The following is an 18,331-nucleotide window of genomic DNA, read 5'->3' as shown; positions in this document are numbered from 1 at the left end:
CCGGTAACAATTTTTTTTTAATAAAAAATTTATTATTCATATTTTCACCACATGTCACCAAAGTTTTATCCTTTGTCAAAGTTTGAAAACCCGCCTGGCAATATTTTGTTCGAGTTTCGTTGAATAATGTACGTACGTTGGCGGCGTTGGCGCGCTTTTACAATCACAACGAAATGGCACGGCACCATTCGTCTCATTTTTAACTATTATTATTTAGTGTGTACGAAAGAGCGAGGACACTTTTTGACACACTTGCTAATAACAGCTGTTGAACACGAGAAACAATGCAAATGACAGTGACGGAGTGTGGATTTTTTATTTATTTTTTGTTTTTAATGGAAAAAAAAATGTTACCGGAGAGCAAAGCGCCCATAACATTTTTTACTCCAAATGTGCTGAGGAATAGCTGGTTAAAGTTTGTCGGGTACGTGCCGATACACCCTGTATTTGCGTCACATTCCAGATAATCTCTTGTGAAAGACCAACATACAGAGTAATTAAAACATTGCTTGCAATGGCTTTAGCCATGTCTAGTGGCTCTAGCCTCTTAACCTTTTGCTTGTTACATCTGTGATCTCGCTATAAATCTAGTTTGCCTATATATCCAAAAATACTTAGGTCCTTATTAATAAACGATTTTACACAACTGATAAACAGCCATATATGTATCATAAATTGTTGTATATCAGCTGTGTAAAATTTAACCGATTTTTTTTTTTGGTATCTGCTTACTAACTGGAAACATAAAAAAAAAATTTGAATTGAAATATAATTAAATTTATAAAAATAAAAAAAACATTTATTATTATTTTGTTTTAGTAAAATAGGTATGTAAGATATAAAATGGACAGAAAAATTGATTATTTGAAGTTTTTATTGTATGATATTATACATAATATTATTATTATTATTATTATAAAGTGAAGTCCAGGTTTACTTTCGCAATACAATTGTGTTTCTTTTCTTCCACCTTTAATTGTACTAATAATACGATTTCGGTTAAATTATATTGAAAAGTAAAACAACCAAACCATGCATGCTAAGGTTTAAAATTGTGTTAGAGCAGTGCAGATATATAACACATCCCATGCACTATTGACGCGTGGGCGAAATGTCTTAAAGGCAAGTGAATTTTACACCACTTTGATTGTGCGTAATCCAATGTGTCTGGAATAGATTCGTTTAGGAATACTAAACTAATAATGTTAGTATTTAATCTTAAAGATATAATAATAATATATATACCTAATATTGTCAACAGATGTCACTTTAATTTTACCAAAGCAACCAATTTATTTACATGTCTATTTAGTAGATTCCTCTGTTACCATGAGAATCGGTGTTCTTTTGTTTTCTGTTATCATTATTTCTCTTCAAATTTTCTAACTCTGCAATAAACAGCTTATGACCGAAGCGTCCTTGTGTTTTTTATAATATAAAAGGAAAGGAACTGTGATTGACATCACAAGGAGTGCCATTATTTAAAAGTTAGCACTACAACATTCACAAGTTGGCACTCGCATGTCCTTTACTCTCGAGATGATTTTGCGAACGCTGACGGAGCACTAATATTTATTCAATTATGTTACAAAACTGAAAGTGGAGTGATTGATCAGCAGTACATTTTAAAAGAGAAAAGCACTGCGGGCAATTTGTACTAGTCACTAACCGCCTGTAAACAGTACCCCATTGTGTGACATGATATTCTTATAAATACATTAATATCACAAAAAGCATTCAAAGAATCACTTATCCGATAAAACATCCTTGAAAGCATGGATGAACAAGAACCTTCACACAATTCCCCCTAAACTGGCTATGCGTCCAGAGTCACGTGAACATTTCTCGCGTTATCTCGGTCTGCGAGAATCGGCAATCGCGTTTGTCAGTCAAAAATAAATAGCTTCAATAGACATGTAATCCTCCCACGGCGCAGATAAGACTTTTATCTATATTTATTGCCGTAATTACAAAATAATATTTAATATACCCATATAATCAACAAATAAACCATAATATATCATGAATTGCAAACTCAAAATAAAAATTTAAAAAAAGATAAAATTGACATAATAAACAATATGATATTGTAGCAATAAAATAAAACTAGATTTACGACTCGACTTTGTCGGAGTATCATTGAGAATTTTATTTTAATTTTTTTTATTTAGGTAACATACAGCTATATATATGAGATAATAAATCATTATGTTGAATTTCTAAATTGTATAAAATAAAGTCGCTATTCTAAAATTCTGAATGGTGGTCTTTCACAAGGGGCGATACTGAGAGTACCTACCAATCTGGAATGTGAAGAAAATGAGGAAAAAAAAGGGGATTGGGAAAAACCTGGCTATTCAGATTTGGTCATGAGACAAAACTTCAACTATCATAATATTCGCTTATTCCATCTGTGATCTTGTTATAAATGTTTTTATTTGTTTATTTGCAAAAACAGTATAAACCAGAACATTGCAATATCGATAATTAAAATTTACAAAAAAGTGAATAACAAATACATTTACAAGTGGGACAAAGAAAAAAGTTTCAAATTTAGGTTTACAATGTTAAGTCTTGAATAATAATATTTCACGTTTAAATACGTTGTAGGACATGTGGAAAATATCCACATTTCCTACGAGGCAGTTAATTAACCTAGTGATTCTTCCCAAGGGCATCACCATTGGTAAGTTAGTTCTGCACCTAGGAAGAATCAAAAGCCTATGTTGGCGGCCTCGCGCAAAATTATCCGGGACATACAATCCTATTTTAGCCAGAATGTCTGGTATTGATACTAAACCGTTTAGAAGCTTATACGCCATCAGGAGTAATGCAACATCCCTTCTGGAACTAAGGCTGCATACACCCAGCATTCCCAAGATAAATGCTGTTGGAAACAGCCATGGGTAATAACCAAACTCTCTCATGAAGAGGTATCGTAAAAACTTATTTTGTATCTTCACGACCATTAGTACATTGACAGTGTCCTCTGGCCCCCATACCTGAGATCCATCCTCGAGAATGCTACGCCCTAAGCTAAAGTAAAGCAGCCTTATTACTGCAAGGTTGGTCAAGTCTTAGGTCCTTACTAATAAATGATTTTAAACAATTGATAAACAGCCATTGATGAATCGTAAATGGTTACTGGTGACTTATCACTTAAGACGTTTATTAGAAAGGGGGGGGCAATATATTAATGCCAAGTTGCGATGCCTACTCAGCTTTTCCAAGTACAATTGATTTTGTGGGTAACAATAAACTGACTACTGACTATTATCATAGACACCTTATACAGGTCTTATACAAGCCTAGTATAAATTAGTTCAACTATCGTTACACTGGAATATATTTCTTTTGAATATGCATTGTCTTACTGAACTTGTATTAATAACCGCACAACTTGCAATATAGTGTTTTTGTGTACGCATTAATTGTTCTTTAATTTATTGCTATTATTATCCTGTTTATCACTGTACGCTTGTAATTCGATTATCGCTGTATTGTAAAAGCCATTTTATGGCGTTTGAATAAAAAAATAAATATAATATTGAGGATTAAGGTTATCTATCACCTAACAATACCAATTTGCATCCTGCTGCAGGTGTTACCATCCAGTTAATCTAACATGTCAATTTTATGGATTAGCATCAAAAGCTTATCTGTCGTTAAAAAGGCCGCGCTCAAAGTGAGACCAAACAACCGCTATCACGTCATTCAAAGTTTCGGGGCTTAAGAAACCTGGGTAATATTATTTCACAAACATTCGATTTACATCAACCCAAATATTAACTCTAATCTTTTGAACAGAATTAAAAAATATAATTTGCTTGTGTAATGGAATTATTAAATAAATGCACAATTTTTATCAGTGAATATAAATAGTCATTATTTTGGGTACAATCAATTTGCAAGTATGACAAGTATTTATAGCAGTTCAAAAACAGTGAGACAGTGTAAATAACTTTAACAATTTCTCTACAGGTTCACTGAGAAAACAGGTTACACCTGTGTCGTTTCCCCCAAAGGAAAATAATACATTCTCTTAACCCTTTGTTATAACAAAAAGAAATTCAATGAGTATTTTTATTTATTTATTTATTACACGCCCTAATGGGCTTTTACACACTACAAAGTTTAATAGTGGAGTATCACAGTTGTTATAAATTCTACAAAATTAAAACATAATACAAAGAAAAAAGAAAAAATATTAAATGTTACAACAAAAGCATATAATAAAATAAGATACATTAGTAAAAATGATAAGAAGTCTCACATAAATAGATATTCAAAATAAAAAATAAAAATATATATATTGCGGAAATTATAGATGTCTATTTGTGTCTCGATATATGAGTCGTGTAATTTCTATACCCGCTATATCAACTTTCATTGATTTGGAGAAAACCGCAAAAAACTGTCACATCTCTAGCGTGCATAAGTAATTGAATTACATTTTTTTTATATAATGAATTGGAGTAGTAAAATTTCGAAAAGCATTTATTTTTCTATATATGTCTAGCAATAATTAAGTAATTTCGATAAATAAAATGGATAAAGCGGATTTTGATACTCACTTCGTGATTTTGAAAGTCAACTGAGCCGACATGGCGGGTTTAGAAACACACGCGTAGATCATTTTGACACACAAGCGTGGCGTCAGAGCGGCGGCCATATTGTATTTTGGCAAAATAACTGCTTGTGATTGGTTGAATCCGATATAGCGGGTTTTGATAGTAACTTTCTGTATGATAAAGCGGATTTGGTTTCTCACTCGCAGTTTTAACATGGTTTTTGGTCATGATAAGGAAGGTTTTGAAACTCAATTTTAGGCTCCTCTTGTTGCTCGCAAAAATGTGAACAAGATGTCATACTCAGATCATTTTGTCAAAAAATCGGATATAGCGGGTATAGAAATTATAGGATTCATATAAAAGAATTGAAATAAACAATATTTATTAAATAAATATTGTTTATTTAATAAATAAACAATATTTATTAATAAACATTATTTATATTGATTATTTTTAAGAAGAAATATATCTCTCAGATCAGAATATTTATTTCCGAGACTGTGAAGTCTTGAAATCGGGGAATTTTGATAAGACAGTGTCCCGGTGTTGTAAAAATAAAAGGGTAGTAAATTTCGGCAAGATCTTTTGGGTATGTGCATGCTGATTAATTGGAGTAACTCAGGACAGTCAATTTTGTAATGAAGTATTTTATGTAATACTATTAAATCTGTGTTTATTCTTCTTTCAGAAAGTTTTAATAGGGACAATTTATCTAGTAAGTAGTTATAATCAATGTTTTCTACAGGAATATGCAATTTATAGTTTATATACTTCAGGAAATTATGTTGAATCTTTTCAATGTTATCGGAATGAATATTGTAAAAGGGGGACCATAACGTAGAGTTATACGCTAGTTGGCATCTAACAAGGGTTTTGTACAACATTAACACATAACTATCTGAGTTAATTGAACTCCTAAAGTCGACGGTTTCAAAGCATAGCTTGGGTCAGACCTGCCAGAGGTGGCCGAAGTTAAAGGTAATTTAACTTTCTAGAGCAAAAACATGACCTTTTATTGGTCATCACATCTTTAAGCCAGAGCGGCGAGGTGAAAAACTAACCAATAGCATCCCTCGTCCTAATTAATAAGAGACAAAGCGATGCGGTATTCGAGATTGAAAAACTGAAATACGCTCGAGATACGCTCTGAAATCTGAAAAAAAATGAGCTAGAGGTCATAAAAAGAGAGTTTTAGCTGAGACCAAATATTTTAACCCCTAGAGGTCGCACCCCTGCATTTGCAGTGTTGAAGAATCGTTCCGACGCAGGATACGAAGCACTGCAATTGCAGTGTCGACCTTTTGCATTCATTTTGCATTTGAATATTACCTCTACCAGGTCAGTTGAAGACTAAAATTAAATTGTCTACGTGCTTATACAAAAATATTTTTTTTATTTACTGAAGTTTCTTGTGGGCTTCTACGGGTTAAATTAATATTTAAAAGTGCATGTCTTTAAGTTGGAATATCCATAGCACCGCTTACCATTGTGGAATATGAGGTGGAAGAAAAATGAGATGGAGAAAAGAAAGATGAAGATTGAAAAGTACCTGGTTATGAAACATAGCTCTTCTAGTTATTTAGTTTATTTCTAACATTTTAGTTACATCTTATGAAAAAAATCATCCCGTAAAAAAGTACATCAATTTTAAAATGTGTTAAAACTTTTTGTTTTATCTGAGGATTCTACCTTCCTTCCCAGAGACTGGAGTCAACTGCGCTAACAACTTCGCCAAATGCTGATCGGGTAGGACAGACATATATTTCATATATTGACTGCAGTAACATGTGATTGCCACCAAAAGTTGATAGAATGCAATGAACAATGACAATAAATCTATCTGCCGAGTTTCAGCCGAATGGTTGTCAAAAAATGGGTCAATTTCTGCTTCCAATATTTGCTAGAATGCAATGAACAATGACAATGAATCTATCTGTCGAGTTTCAGCTGATTGGCTGTCAGAAAGTGGGTCAATTTCTGCTTCCAATATTTGCTAGAATGCAATGAACAATGACAATGAATCTATCTGTCGAGTTTCAGCTGATTGGCTGTCAGAAAGTGGGTCAATTTCTGCTTCCAATATTTGCATGCATTCATTCAAAATAAAGAGCAGAGATTAATAGAACTTGATTATATTAAATATTTTTCATTATTGCCTTGTGTTGGTCACAGATGGCGTGTTGTAGGTTTAAACCATGATAAGACCAGTGGGGGATCAATTCATATTTTGCAAAATGAATGGACAATCACATTTATAACTATTGCGTGTTGGCAATTTTCATATTCAATGCAATATAGATCATGTTGTAAATAAGCTGATAAAATTTGAACTTTATTGATGGTAACACAAAAGTTCCAACTGGCATGTCCATATGAAAAACCATACAATATAAATCATTTGCAAAAAGCGTATTTTAATAAAATAATTTAATTAGCGCCATCTACGAACACATAGATTATAACGAACGTCGCATTTAACCTTAAGGCGAAGCTTAATGCCAAATCACTATTTTGATTAATCTTTATAACGAATTGGTGTACATTATGAATACCAAAAAATATGCTTTAAATAAATTGAAGGTTTTCCTATCGTTTCGCTTGAGTAGAATAGAAATAAAAAAATAAATTACTCAATAAAAAATATAAATGCAAACTACTAAAAAAAATATTTTTTCAATAGAAATGTATGAACGCATAAAGGAAACAACTTTAAAAAAAATACAGTATTATAGCTAAGATTATCTGTGACAGTTTCACTTGATTAACTTTTTTGCTTTCTTATAAAATTATTTACAAAATAAATAAAAACCATTTTTTTGCACGAAATTGCAAGTTTCTGACTCCGTTTGTCTAGTGATTTTAATGCCTATTGCCTACAATATAAGGTATACCAAAAATATACACATTTTTGGCTTGTAGCTTCCTCTTAAGCTGTTGTGTTGTAATAAAAATTGATAAGCAAATAATAAAATTTATTAAACTCAGACACGTCTATTTTGAGTGGCACTTAGTTTAAAGTACAGCGATCTAATTGCTCTGCCGTTGGCAAGCAGGACAAACAAAACAGAGCATATTATATAAATAAAAACACCAGATGAACAAGAATAGAATCGGGAGATAAAACACCACAATAGTGTGTTTTATAATTGAGTAAAATATGATATTTGGGGGAAATGGTCTTATCTCAAAGACCTTGGCATTTCGATAAAATCGTGTTAAATAAGCCCAATCGTATATTATTTATCATTCAGATATGGAGCTGTAGAGATAGTGAATGCAATTGCAAGACAATAAAATGCTGACGTCAAATGTACAAATAGTAAGGAAAAGGTCAGTGACTGGATTTGGATGACTGAAAATTAATCGACTGTTCAATTTTATAAATATCAAAACAAAAAAATACACCTGGTCATGATTAACCCTTCTTGGAGCTATACAATCAGACAGAGATGTGCTTTATTTCAAATAAATCCATTTCAAATGGAAATGCAAAATGCAAAATGGGTATTTTCCATTTTGCATTTTAAATGCTTTTCTAAAAACCATTTTGCATTTCAAATGCTTTTCTCAATGCATTGTCCATTTTAAATGCTTTTTTGCAACATTCTTCCTACTATCTCCATTCATCTTTTTTTCATAAGCCCCAAATATTAGTCAGTCCTCAACCTCGCTATGAGAGATAATTTACATTTGTCAAGTTGCTGTTGCTCCCTGGTAGGAGCCCTGGCAATTAGACATGGGCAGATTCATTCACAATAATGAATCAATTCAGTCTTATTCACCTGGTCAAGTGAACTAATTCATTAAATTCATTCATTTAATTCCTTGATTCGACACTTCATTTTGGTTTTGTAGCTAGATTGCTCACATTTAGGAAACTTAAAGAAAGCAATAATAAACCATTTTTTCGCATTCACATAAATGTGTTCGTTTTGAAAAAAACATTTTAAATAAACACACAAAAAATATCAAATATAGGGATTTATTTTGTACATTGCAGAAGTACATTTATAACTTTACTTAGAAAACCTGTATTTGTAAGCTTCACACTTTATAGCACAGAGTTATTAAAGCGAGGAGAGCTTTGGAGTAACTTTAGTAAAAAAAGATATGTCGTTCCACAAAATAAACATGTTACAAACTTTTTAATAAATATGTTATTTTACGAACAAAAATAAAAACTAATTTTACAAGTCACTAATACAATCGTTGAAATGAGTGCCGCAAAGGACACGGAAGGCGCAGGGCGCTGGACCTGGAGAGGAATAGTCGGATGTTTATTTTTTAACTGCCATTTCTAAATTGTGGAGCAATGCATCCCTCCATCTACTTCAGAAAAGTAACACCAAAGTTCGATCCTTTTTATGGAAGACATCTTGGCTATTCAATATGTTGCTTTTTCCTATAAAAAACTAAGGTAAAACATCATTAAACGATACCAATAATAAAAAGTCCCACTCGATTTTTCTTTTTTTGCATAGAAAATTTTTGCTGGCAAACTGAATCCCAGAATAAAAATTATTATTATCTTTCTTCGTAAAACTATCTATATATTTACCACAAAAAGGAGGTACGTTAAGATAACCTTTACATAAAAAATATATTATTTTAGGGGCAATGAGATACGTTCTTAAAGCAATTATAAGAACTATATTATTATTATCCCACTTTTGTATATCCGACCCGTTCACCTGGAATAAGCTTCAACCACATATATATTATATATATTTATTTTAATGTTTGCAGGTACTTACCTCAATGGTAATTTTAAATCCATGCGCCAAATAAAAACTGATTGAAAGTCTGAAATTGAGTGGCATACAATTCAGTACAAAAATACAAAAATCAAAACAAATTACTTGTTATTATCACCCACAATTCGACAGTCAACTGATCTCTTTTTACGTCTACAAGTAGGCAGGTACATACAAAACATACTTATAAGAACAATAACGTAAACATCGTTTTGTTTCTAAGCGTATTGCATTATTTTCGCATGTGGAAAGGAGAAGAATACAGGAGATACTTTCGCTTTTTTATTAGGATTCAGATTCCGAAGTAGAAAGTTTTCACCTGACTAGGTACTAAATCGAAGTTTTAGCCACGCGGGAACTAACGACGAACCGATTGACAGCTGACATAGTGCAATGAATTAGGAACTTCTGACTAGTAAGTGTGTTGTGTCTATCTGCGACATCAATGACTTGCGTTCTTGCAGACGGTGCGGACGGACCTGTAACTAGTAAGGAAAGGGACTCGATAACGAATAGGGAATTGGGAACTCTGTCTCGAGTGTCACTGTCTCTGTCCTGTTTCACTTATTCCCTGAGATTGAGATTGACCGCTTGTCCGGACAGACTCGGTACATGGGACATAGGATTTGTGTCACGACGCGTGACGTCACAACTGAAAACGGAATAAATTCATTAATTCTTTGGCTGGGGACTCGATGAAAAGAGTCTTTTGGATTACGTCGCGGGACGCGGGATTCTAGATACGCGATTTAGTGCGACAGGGCACAGTACATATAAACTTCGCGGCGCGCCGCCATAGTACCGTAATAATATTTAATTAGATTTCTATGAAACACTATAATATTTAAATCATTTAAAGTGCACATCATTATTAATTATTACCTTATTATCATGAAATAATTTAATTGTAAAATGTTTAGAAAAAAATGCCAACGATAAGGAATTAAGATTCAATTCCTTTTGAAAATGAGAATAAGATCGATTGTGTTACAAGATTGAATTAATTGAATTGATTGAATTAATTCCATGAATTAATTCAATCAATTTTGCCCACCTCTACTGGCAATTGAGTGATACCATTACAAAAAATACTGATTCAAATACTGAACATGGGGCCATAACGCACAGTGGGCTGAAATCACCTTTCATAGACATAGATAGAGACTTGAATTTTCAAGGGTATTTTTTTTGGCTAGAAATGGATTCTGCTGATCATTACTATGCTATAAAATTTCGTATGAAGTAATTGCGTGTACACATGAAGGAGTTATCATTTTTTTAAGAAAAAATTGTATGGCACTGACATTAAAAATGAGGTTATCTCTGGAATCATAAGGTTGGCAGTTTACATCTGTGTGTAAGGATATAATGGCCAACCTTATGATTCCAGAGATAACCTCATTTTTAATGTCAGTGCCATACAATTTTTTCTTAAAAAAATGATAACTCCTTCATTTGTACACGCAATTACTTCGTACGAAATTTTAAAGCATAGTAATGATCAGCAGAATCCATTTCTAGGAAAAAAAACCCTTGAAAATTCAAGTCTCTATGTCTATGAAAGGCGATTTTCAGCCCACTGTGTGACGCTGTAATATTAAATGTTAGATAGCAGTTTCTATGTTTCTACGTTGGCTACATTAGTCCCGCGCAAATTTTTTGTGGTTTCATAATCAGTAGTCGTGGTGTTTTTGGATTTACCATCATGTAATATATTTGTTCTACATTGATGTCCATTATTAAATGACAAAATAGTTTAAAAATTCTATAATTATTTTAATGGTTTGATCTGAGAAACCATTTTGCATTTTCAAAGCATTTTGAAAATAGGTATTTTGCATTTTGCATTTGAAATGCTTTTCTAAAAACCATTTTGCATTTTGCATTTTCAAATGGAAAAGTTTTGACCCATTTCCATTTTGCATTTCAAATGGTTTTGGGTACCCATTTTGCACATCTCTGCAATCAGAGAGCTATCGCATACTAATTAAAAATACACTTGCTCATGATTAACCCTTCTTGGAGCTATAGAATCAGAGAGCTATCGCATAAACGTGTTTATGGACCGTGATTCGGTAGTTTTCTGTCTTTCGCCGTTAGAGCTTTGAAGGTAAAAAAAAAAGGGAATCAATTTTTTCGATTCGTGTTTCATCTAAATATTCATCAATGCTATCAACTGATTTGACATATCTATGATTATTTCAATATCTCTGTAAATATACAAAGCACAGAGTTCATATTTTAGTTGTTCGTCAGCAACACATTTACATATTGAATAAGATAAGTATTTATAGAACGTCTGCTTGTGTTGATATCTTGCCGAGAGGTACGGTAGTTAGCGAGATGGGTACCGTGCCACGATGCGCAGTTGTCAGTAGTAACCGTCTGTAATGGACGTATCGTTCATTTTATGCAAAGTCGATGTTTTTTCTCGTTTTTAGCATAAATACATAATATTTTACTTGTGCGTCAAAAATGTACTATTAATAAAATGATTTAAATAAGTAATAAACGCAAAGCGTTATTTTTTATCCAACTTATAAATAACAAAATTCAATTCAAACAATCTATTCATTTTAAGAATACGAAATAAAATTTCAACTCGTTTCAAGACCACTATTCAGAATTGAAACGTTGCTTGAAATGGCTTTAGCCACATTTGGTGACAAGATCTGAATAGCCAGGTACTTCCCGACCTTCCTCCTCCCCTTCAGTCTCGCAACATAACCCAATTGGGGATGTCATAGTCTCACTGGCTCCAGACGGTTGGGAGCAGTTGGGACTATTGTGCGGTATTCCATTTTACATTTTCATATGCACTTTAGTTTTAAATGAAAATAATAAAAAACTTAGATTTGAATATCGCAGAATGTTTCCATAGCGACCAATTCATCAAACAATCTGAACATCTTACACTGATGAGATAATTCGTAATTATGTAATTATTAACAAACAAAGAACAATAATTATCACGCTTTTATCTGAATTTGGAGTTGGCCCAATTTATTATATGACACTGTGATTAAATAATTTCTGCTGAAATTGATAACTTAACAGATATAAATTTAATATTCACACTGCCCCCACCTAATATATGTATTTCTAATAAGTCAATCTTATTTTTTTATGGGACAAAACTTTAAAATTTCATTTTCATAAACACATAATAACATTACATATTGCTAGAGAAAACATAATGAACCCAAATCCAAGAATAAGAAATCCTTGTGAGAAGTGAAATTGAACAATGTTAATTTAAGTTACTCCTCAAATCCAAGAACAAAACACCCTCGAGAGAAGTGAAAGTAAAATGTAAACATTGATTGTTCTGAATTGAACAATGTTGACTCGTGTTACACCTCAAATACAAAAACAAACCCCCCTTGAGAGAAATGACAGTAAAAGGAAAACATTGATGTTCCAAATTGAACAACACACGCTGGAGAGAAGTGAAAGTAAATCACTGATTCCAAATTGAACAATGTTAACTCAAGTTACACCTCAAATCAATGAACAAAACACCCTCGAGAGAAGCGAAAATAAAACATTGATTGTTCCAAATTGAACAATGCTAACTCAAGTTACACCTCAAAATCATGAACAAAGCACCCCTGAGAGAAGTGAAAATAAAACATTGATTGTTCCAAAATGAACAATGTTAACTCAAGTTAAATAAAACACGCAATTTAATATAGAGTTTGATTGCGAGCAATATCAATTTATCAATAATCAATCAATATGTCGATATATTGATAATAATCATCGTAGCGCCGGTAATATCTGGATATCAAAACTTTCTTAATCATTCAGGTATCTAATAATATTTAAAAGAATTTAAATTTATTTTTGTCATTCAAATACTGTTTCTTCTATAACACAATAAAAAATACTGATTTGATTAATTTGTGTTATTGCACAATTTATTATTTTTTAAATAATATATAGTATACTAACGGCACTTTCCAGAGTGAAGATACACTCAGTATCGCCCTGGTGTAAAACGACCGGTTCAATGATATTTCATCAAAATGAAAATTCAACACACCTTTAAAAAGTGATAAAGAGTCATTAAAATTGATAAAACAAAAACTAGGTTTAATAGTTACCTATGTAACCTATTTCACTTAGTTTTTATTTCATCACTCTTTATGACTTTATATCACTTTTTAGAGGTGTGTTGTATTGCCATTTTGATGAGATACCCGGTCACCATTTTTTATATCTGACTCTAGTGTGTTATATTTGTAGAATTAAATAAATATTGTTTTTGTGTATTATGTTAATCCGCGGATGTGACATTAATACTATTTGGGATTGTCTACATTCACGGAACCCTGCATTATGTACCTAGCTATAAGATTGACACATTCCTGAAAACAACTTTTTTATGTGGCGTTGTAGAGCCATTATTTTAACAAAAAGGAGCTTCTTTTAATTTTAAACTCTCTTCTTCAACTGAGTCCCCCGCGCCTCGTACATATCTTCGCACCAGCTACCTGCCGAAGCCCCTTTCCGTCGAGTTCTGAGAATTTTATTGGCTTACCTACCTGATCGACTGAAGACTCTCCGGCGGAAACCACGAGGCTTGCGAAGACCCTTAAGGTTAAACGCAACGCTCGTTGTATTCTACGTGTTCACAGATGGCGTTAATTAATTAATTTTGTTTAAATACGCTTTTGCAAGGTATTGCTTTACAATATTAAGACAAATCATTTGTTTGCGCCTGTATATACGCAATATGAATATGAATCAATAGTTTTGTTCGTTTAAAGACTTAATTCTTTCGAGAAAGGCACACAAATACAATATTTTACCGATGATTCAATCCAATATTGTATTTGTATGCCTTTCTCGATAGAATTGAGTTTTTATATGGACAATACTATTTATTCATATTCATATTGCGTATATGAGGGCGCAAACAAATAATTTGTCTTAATACTGTAAAGCAATACCTTGCAAAAGCGTATTTAAACAAAATTAATTAATTAACGCCATCTGTGAACACGTAGAATACAACGAGCGTTGCGTTTAACCTTAACGTATTTAACCGCCTTTTTAAAGGCGAGCTTTCATATATTTGCATTTGACAAAGTCGTTTGAGGCGTGTAACTAACCCCTATTTTACAGTCTGTGTGCACACGACATTTCGACGGGTACACAGATCATAATGCGTTAAAGGATCAAATATCACAGGATTGTAGAACGTTAATGTCCACAGCTTTCTAAATTAATAATACAGACCGTGATTTGTTGAATTGTCTTTACTGCTGTCTTACCAGGTGTATTATAAGACACTATGTACAATGTGTACTCACCAAGCATGAGGGAATGGTTGATGATTCCCCCGAAGCAGTAGCCTACGAGGATGATGGTCGGCCAACTGCGGTCCTTCATCACGAACATCATAACCATCTGTACCAGCACCATGCCAGTCACTACCCATTTGAAGTTGGGGTCGTGACCAAACAGCTTCTTGATCTCCGGGTATTTCTCTGCAAAACAATATCAAACAATTAGTAATGTCGAGAAGAAAAATAGAGGAAAAATGTGGTGGTTTCTAAGGTAAATCATAGAAAAACAAATAGTATTAGAATCAATGGCAGCTGCTCCTGTGGGTCATTTGGAAATTGACTCCCTAAAATCATAAGTTGACAATAGTATGTAAAAAATATAATAAAAATCAAAAAAACTGATTATAAATACTCTTAACTCCTCAGACCTCTGTCATATTTTGACAGAAGGTCAGAATATTTCCGCTTTGCAATAAAATTAAAATAAATAGAATATTTCTGAATGTATCCGAAAACTAAAAACTGCTTTGGAAAGGTGATAAAATACGCATTCAAATTATATAATTATAAATAAAAAATATAATTTTCGATATATTAAAATTATGAATGCGAACATAACTTTTTTTAAAAATGTTTACATTACGCTTATGTCTTTTTATAACTAAAATTACTGATAACAAAAAATATATAAAAACACGAGATTTATCAAACAAATGTTTTTCTGTGGTTAACTTCTATATTTGAATATAAAGCATGGTGTTTTCTCTTTCTAACACCGTTTAGATTATATTTTTCACCATAACAGTAAGGGAGATACAATGATTTCTATGAGAACATATGAGTCGTTCCCAAAAGCGAACAAATTAGACTGAATTCACCGCTAAAAGCGGGCAGTGGTGACATCTAAAGCAGGGTACTCACCTTACTGTGTAACATGTAACGTATCTGATACTGTATCAAGTCAGTACGTAGGCACGAGCCTACTGCGAGCCGCTCGCGGGTGGAGCGCAGTGTGCTCGCAGCGACCCGCCGACGACGGTTTCACTGCGAGCACCATAGCGAGCACTAAAGGCGGATCCTGGAGGTCGTAGCTGGATACGCAGTTACCGTGGACGAGCCGTACCCCCTTGCAGATTGATACAGTATCAGATACGTTACATGCTACACTCTTGGCGAGTACCCTGCTTAACATTTCTATTAGAAGCTCTGTCTCCTCTACTTGTATCTACGCAAACTGAAAGAAGTTTTAAGAAGAAGAAAGGGTCGTGCCTGTGACAGAGACAACACAATTAATATTATACATGTTTGAAAGAGATGAGACATACATAGGTCTGGTAGGTACGCAAGAAAACCCATAAAATTACAAGTAAAATACAAAACATTAACCCCATTACTAATAAAAGTGTTTTTAATTACATACCACTGATAAACAACATTTTAACCAATATTAATGATTGTTTATCAATTTAAAACACATTTATTAGTAAGGTCCTAAATCAACACACAGGACATAATTGCTAGTATGGTCACCGTATCACGAATATTTCGTTGTTTGTCGCATATGCGTTCCTATACCATTCAAAGGTTGTTCTCATTAGTCCCAGGAGTGTTCATAAAGTGGTTTCAATGGCAGAAGAAATCGGGGACGCTCGAGAAATAATAATAATAATAAGTGTTTTATTTTTTTTTCAATTCAATTCAATTTGTTTATGTAGTACATTTGTAAAATGGTATTACATAATAAATAAGCGATGCATCAACTATATCAGCATCAATAGAGCTTGCCTTTTAAAGGCAGCTTCACCTTCAGCTAAATATGTCGATATCCGAATTGATTCTGTTCAACAGCAAGACTGCTCTCCCCACCGGCATGACCTTTGGCAAGTTAGTTAGTCTTGCAGGCCTGGAGATGGCACAGTCTATGCTGTCGGTGACGGAGATAACCATCAGGAACATAGAGACTAATACTCTCCATGATAGTCGGATTTTTAAACCATCCACGAATCAGTTTATATTTAACAGTTAGTCCTGCAGGCTGGTAGATAAACCAGTCTATGCTGTCGGTGACGGAGATAACCATCAGGAACATAGAGACCAGTACTCTCCATGGTAGTCGGATTATCAAACCATCTACGAATCAGTTTATATCTAACACAGGGGCATTCCTAGCATGGCGGTTGAGATATCATTCAAAATATTCCAATGTAAATATTCTTTGAATTAAAATACCTTTATTATTCTTTTGGTAAACTAATGTTTAAGACAAGATTTTTTATGCATAGCACAAAGGGTAACAATTATTTTACAAGCAATAATTATTCGCCTGAAACACTCATCCACATTGAAAAATCTCCTGATAAAAGATACATGACGCCAACGGGACTCGAACCCGTGTCCCTTCGATTTCCGGTCGACAGCTCTGACCACTGAGCTATGGCGGCTTATCTCTTATCCGCCAAATAATTCAATATATACTAGTGTTTCATTCAACAATTACTGCCTGTTACATTTTTTCACCTGAAAACAACCAACTTTATTTATTATGACGTCATGTATTGGCGTCATGTATCTTTTATCTGGAGATTTTTCAATGTGGACGAGTGTTTCAGGCGAATAATTGCTTGTAAAATACCTTTCTTTTTGTAAAAATAGATATAATGATATCCTCACTGGAATCTCCCGTGCTGAGAATTTAATTTACATACTATTAAAATTTAGTAGTATGGATAGTATAAAATTATTATAAATATATTAAATAGTGTTTTTTTCTGAATAATTTTAAATATATTATATGTATTGTTTTTTGTTCAGTTGAGTAGTTTCGGTTTTAGTCTGCATTTTGTGTCAGTATACATATTATCTATTTCTGATCTCCCTATATTGTGTATCCAGCTTTTCATTTGAGATTTAAATATTGTTGTGATTTTTGAATGAGAACGACTTAATGCATTATCTCTGCACTGGAATGAGATACGGAGTTGAATCAATGTCGACATAATGTAGATTTTTTAAGGCGATGCACTACGTCGTGTAATATTTTGAATCGAGCCGCCATCAATAACACTCCTTACGTAGATGGCGATAAGGCTTAAATTCCCGCTTAAAACCATCCAGCTGTTTTGATTCAGGCAAGAAAAAAACATGGCCAAAAATTGCCTTTTATTTTATTTTGTGGATGTTCAGGCATACATATTTAATTTTTTTCCGATCATTTTATAAATAACTTAATTTGCCACATTATACAATAAAACCATAACCGAAAATGGGTTCGTAAGTAGGAAATTTTGAACTTTAAACCAGTTTTCATAGGCCTTATAAATTATTTGTTTCTGGGCTCATAAAAAGACTTATGTAAAAAATACTCGATTATTTCAAAGGCCAAGATGTATTCTACTCGCAGTATTTATTTAAAGCATCTGAAACATTTCTAGGTGACCAAATTTTCAAACCAAAAACACATGATTTTGCATTACTACGTAGTGCATCGCCTTAACAGTAACAATGTGGAATTCATGATACTACATGAAGTATAAGATACGAATCAAATAATTATTCATGGTAAAATGGATGAACGGAGAAAGAGGTGTAAGGAGAATGTATGACTTGGAAGTGAATGGTTCAAAAGGTCGAGGATGCCCGAGGAAGACACGGCTCGATCAAGAGAAACAAATACTTATTACAACACAATAATATTATTTCCGGAGACCGGGTA

The 18,331-nt window shown here is 33.1% G+C and overlaps 1 protein-coding gene across 1 annotated transcript in view; it reads right to left on the bottom strand.

Annotated features, from left to right (window-relative positions):
• ifc (delta4-sphingolipid-FADS-like protein ifc) overlaps positions 1-18,331 on the bottom strand; it is a 51,209-nt gene that overhangs the window by 22,387 nt on the left and 10,491 nt on the right. The window contains exon 2 of the mRNA XM_089648448.1: positions 14,644-14,820. Coding sequence (XP_089504574.1) covers positions 14,644-14,820 — 177 coding nt within the window. The remainder of the gene's footprint in view (positions 1-14,643; positions 14,821-18,331) is intronic.

This window comes from Hesperophylax consimilis, chromosome 27 (assembly GCF_061612785.1).
Source record: "Hesperophylax consimilis isolate HC1 chromosome 27, BYU_Hcon_1.0, whole genome shotgun sequence".
Taxonomy (NCBI): Eukaryota; Metazoa; Arthropoda; class Insecta; order Trichoptera; family Limnephilidae; genus Hesperophylax; species Hesperophylax consimilis.
Note: the sequence above shows the minus strand (reverse complement) of the source record. Positions and strands in the feature narration are given on the sequence as shown.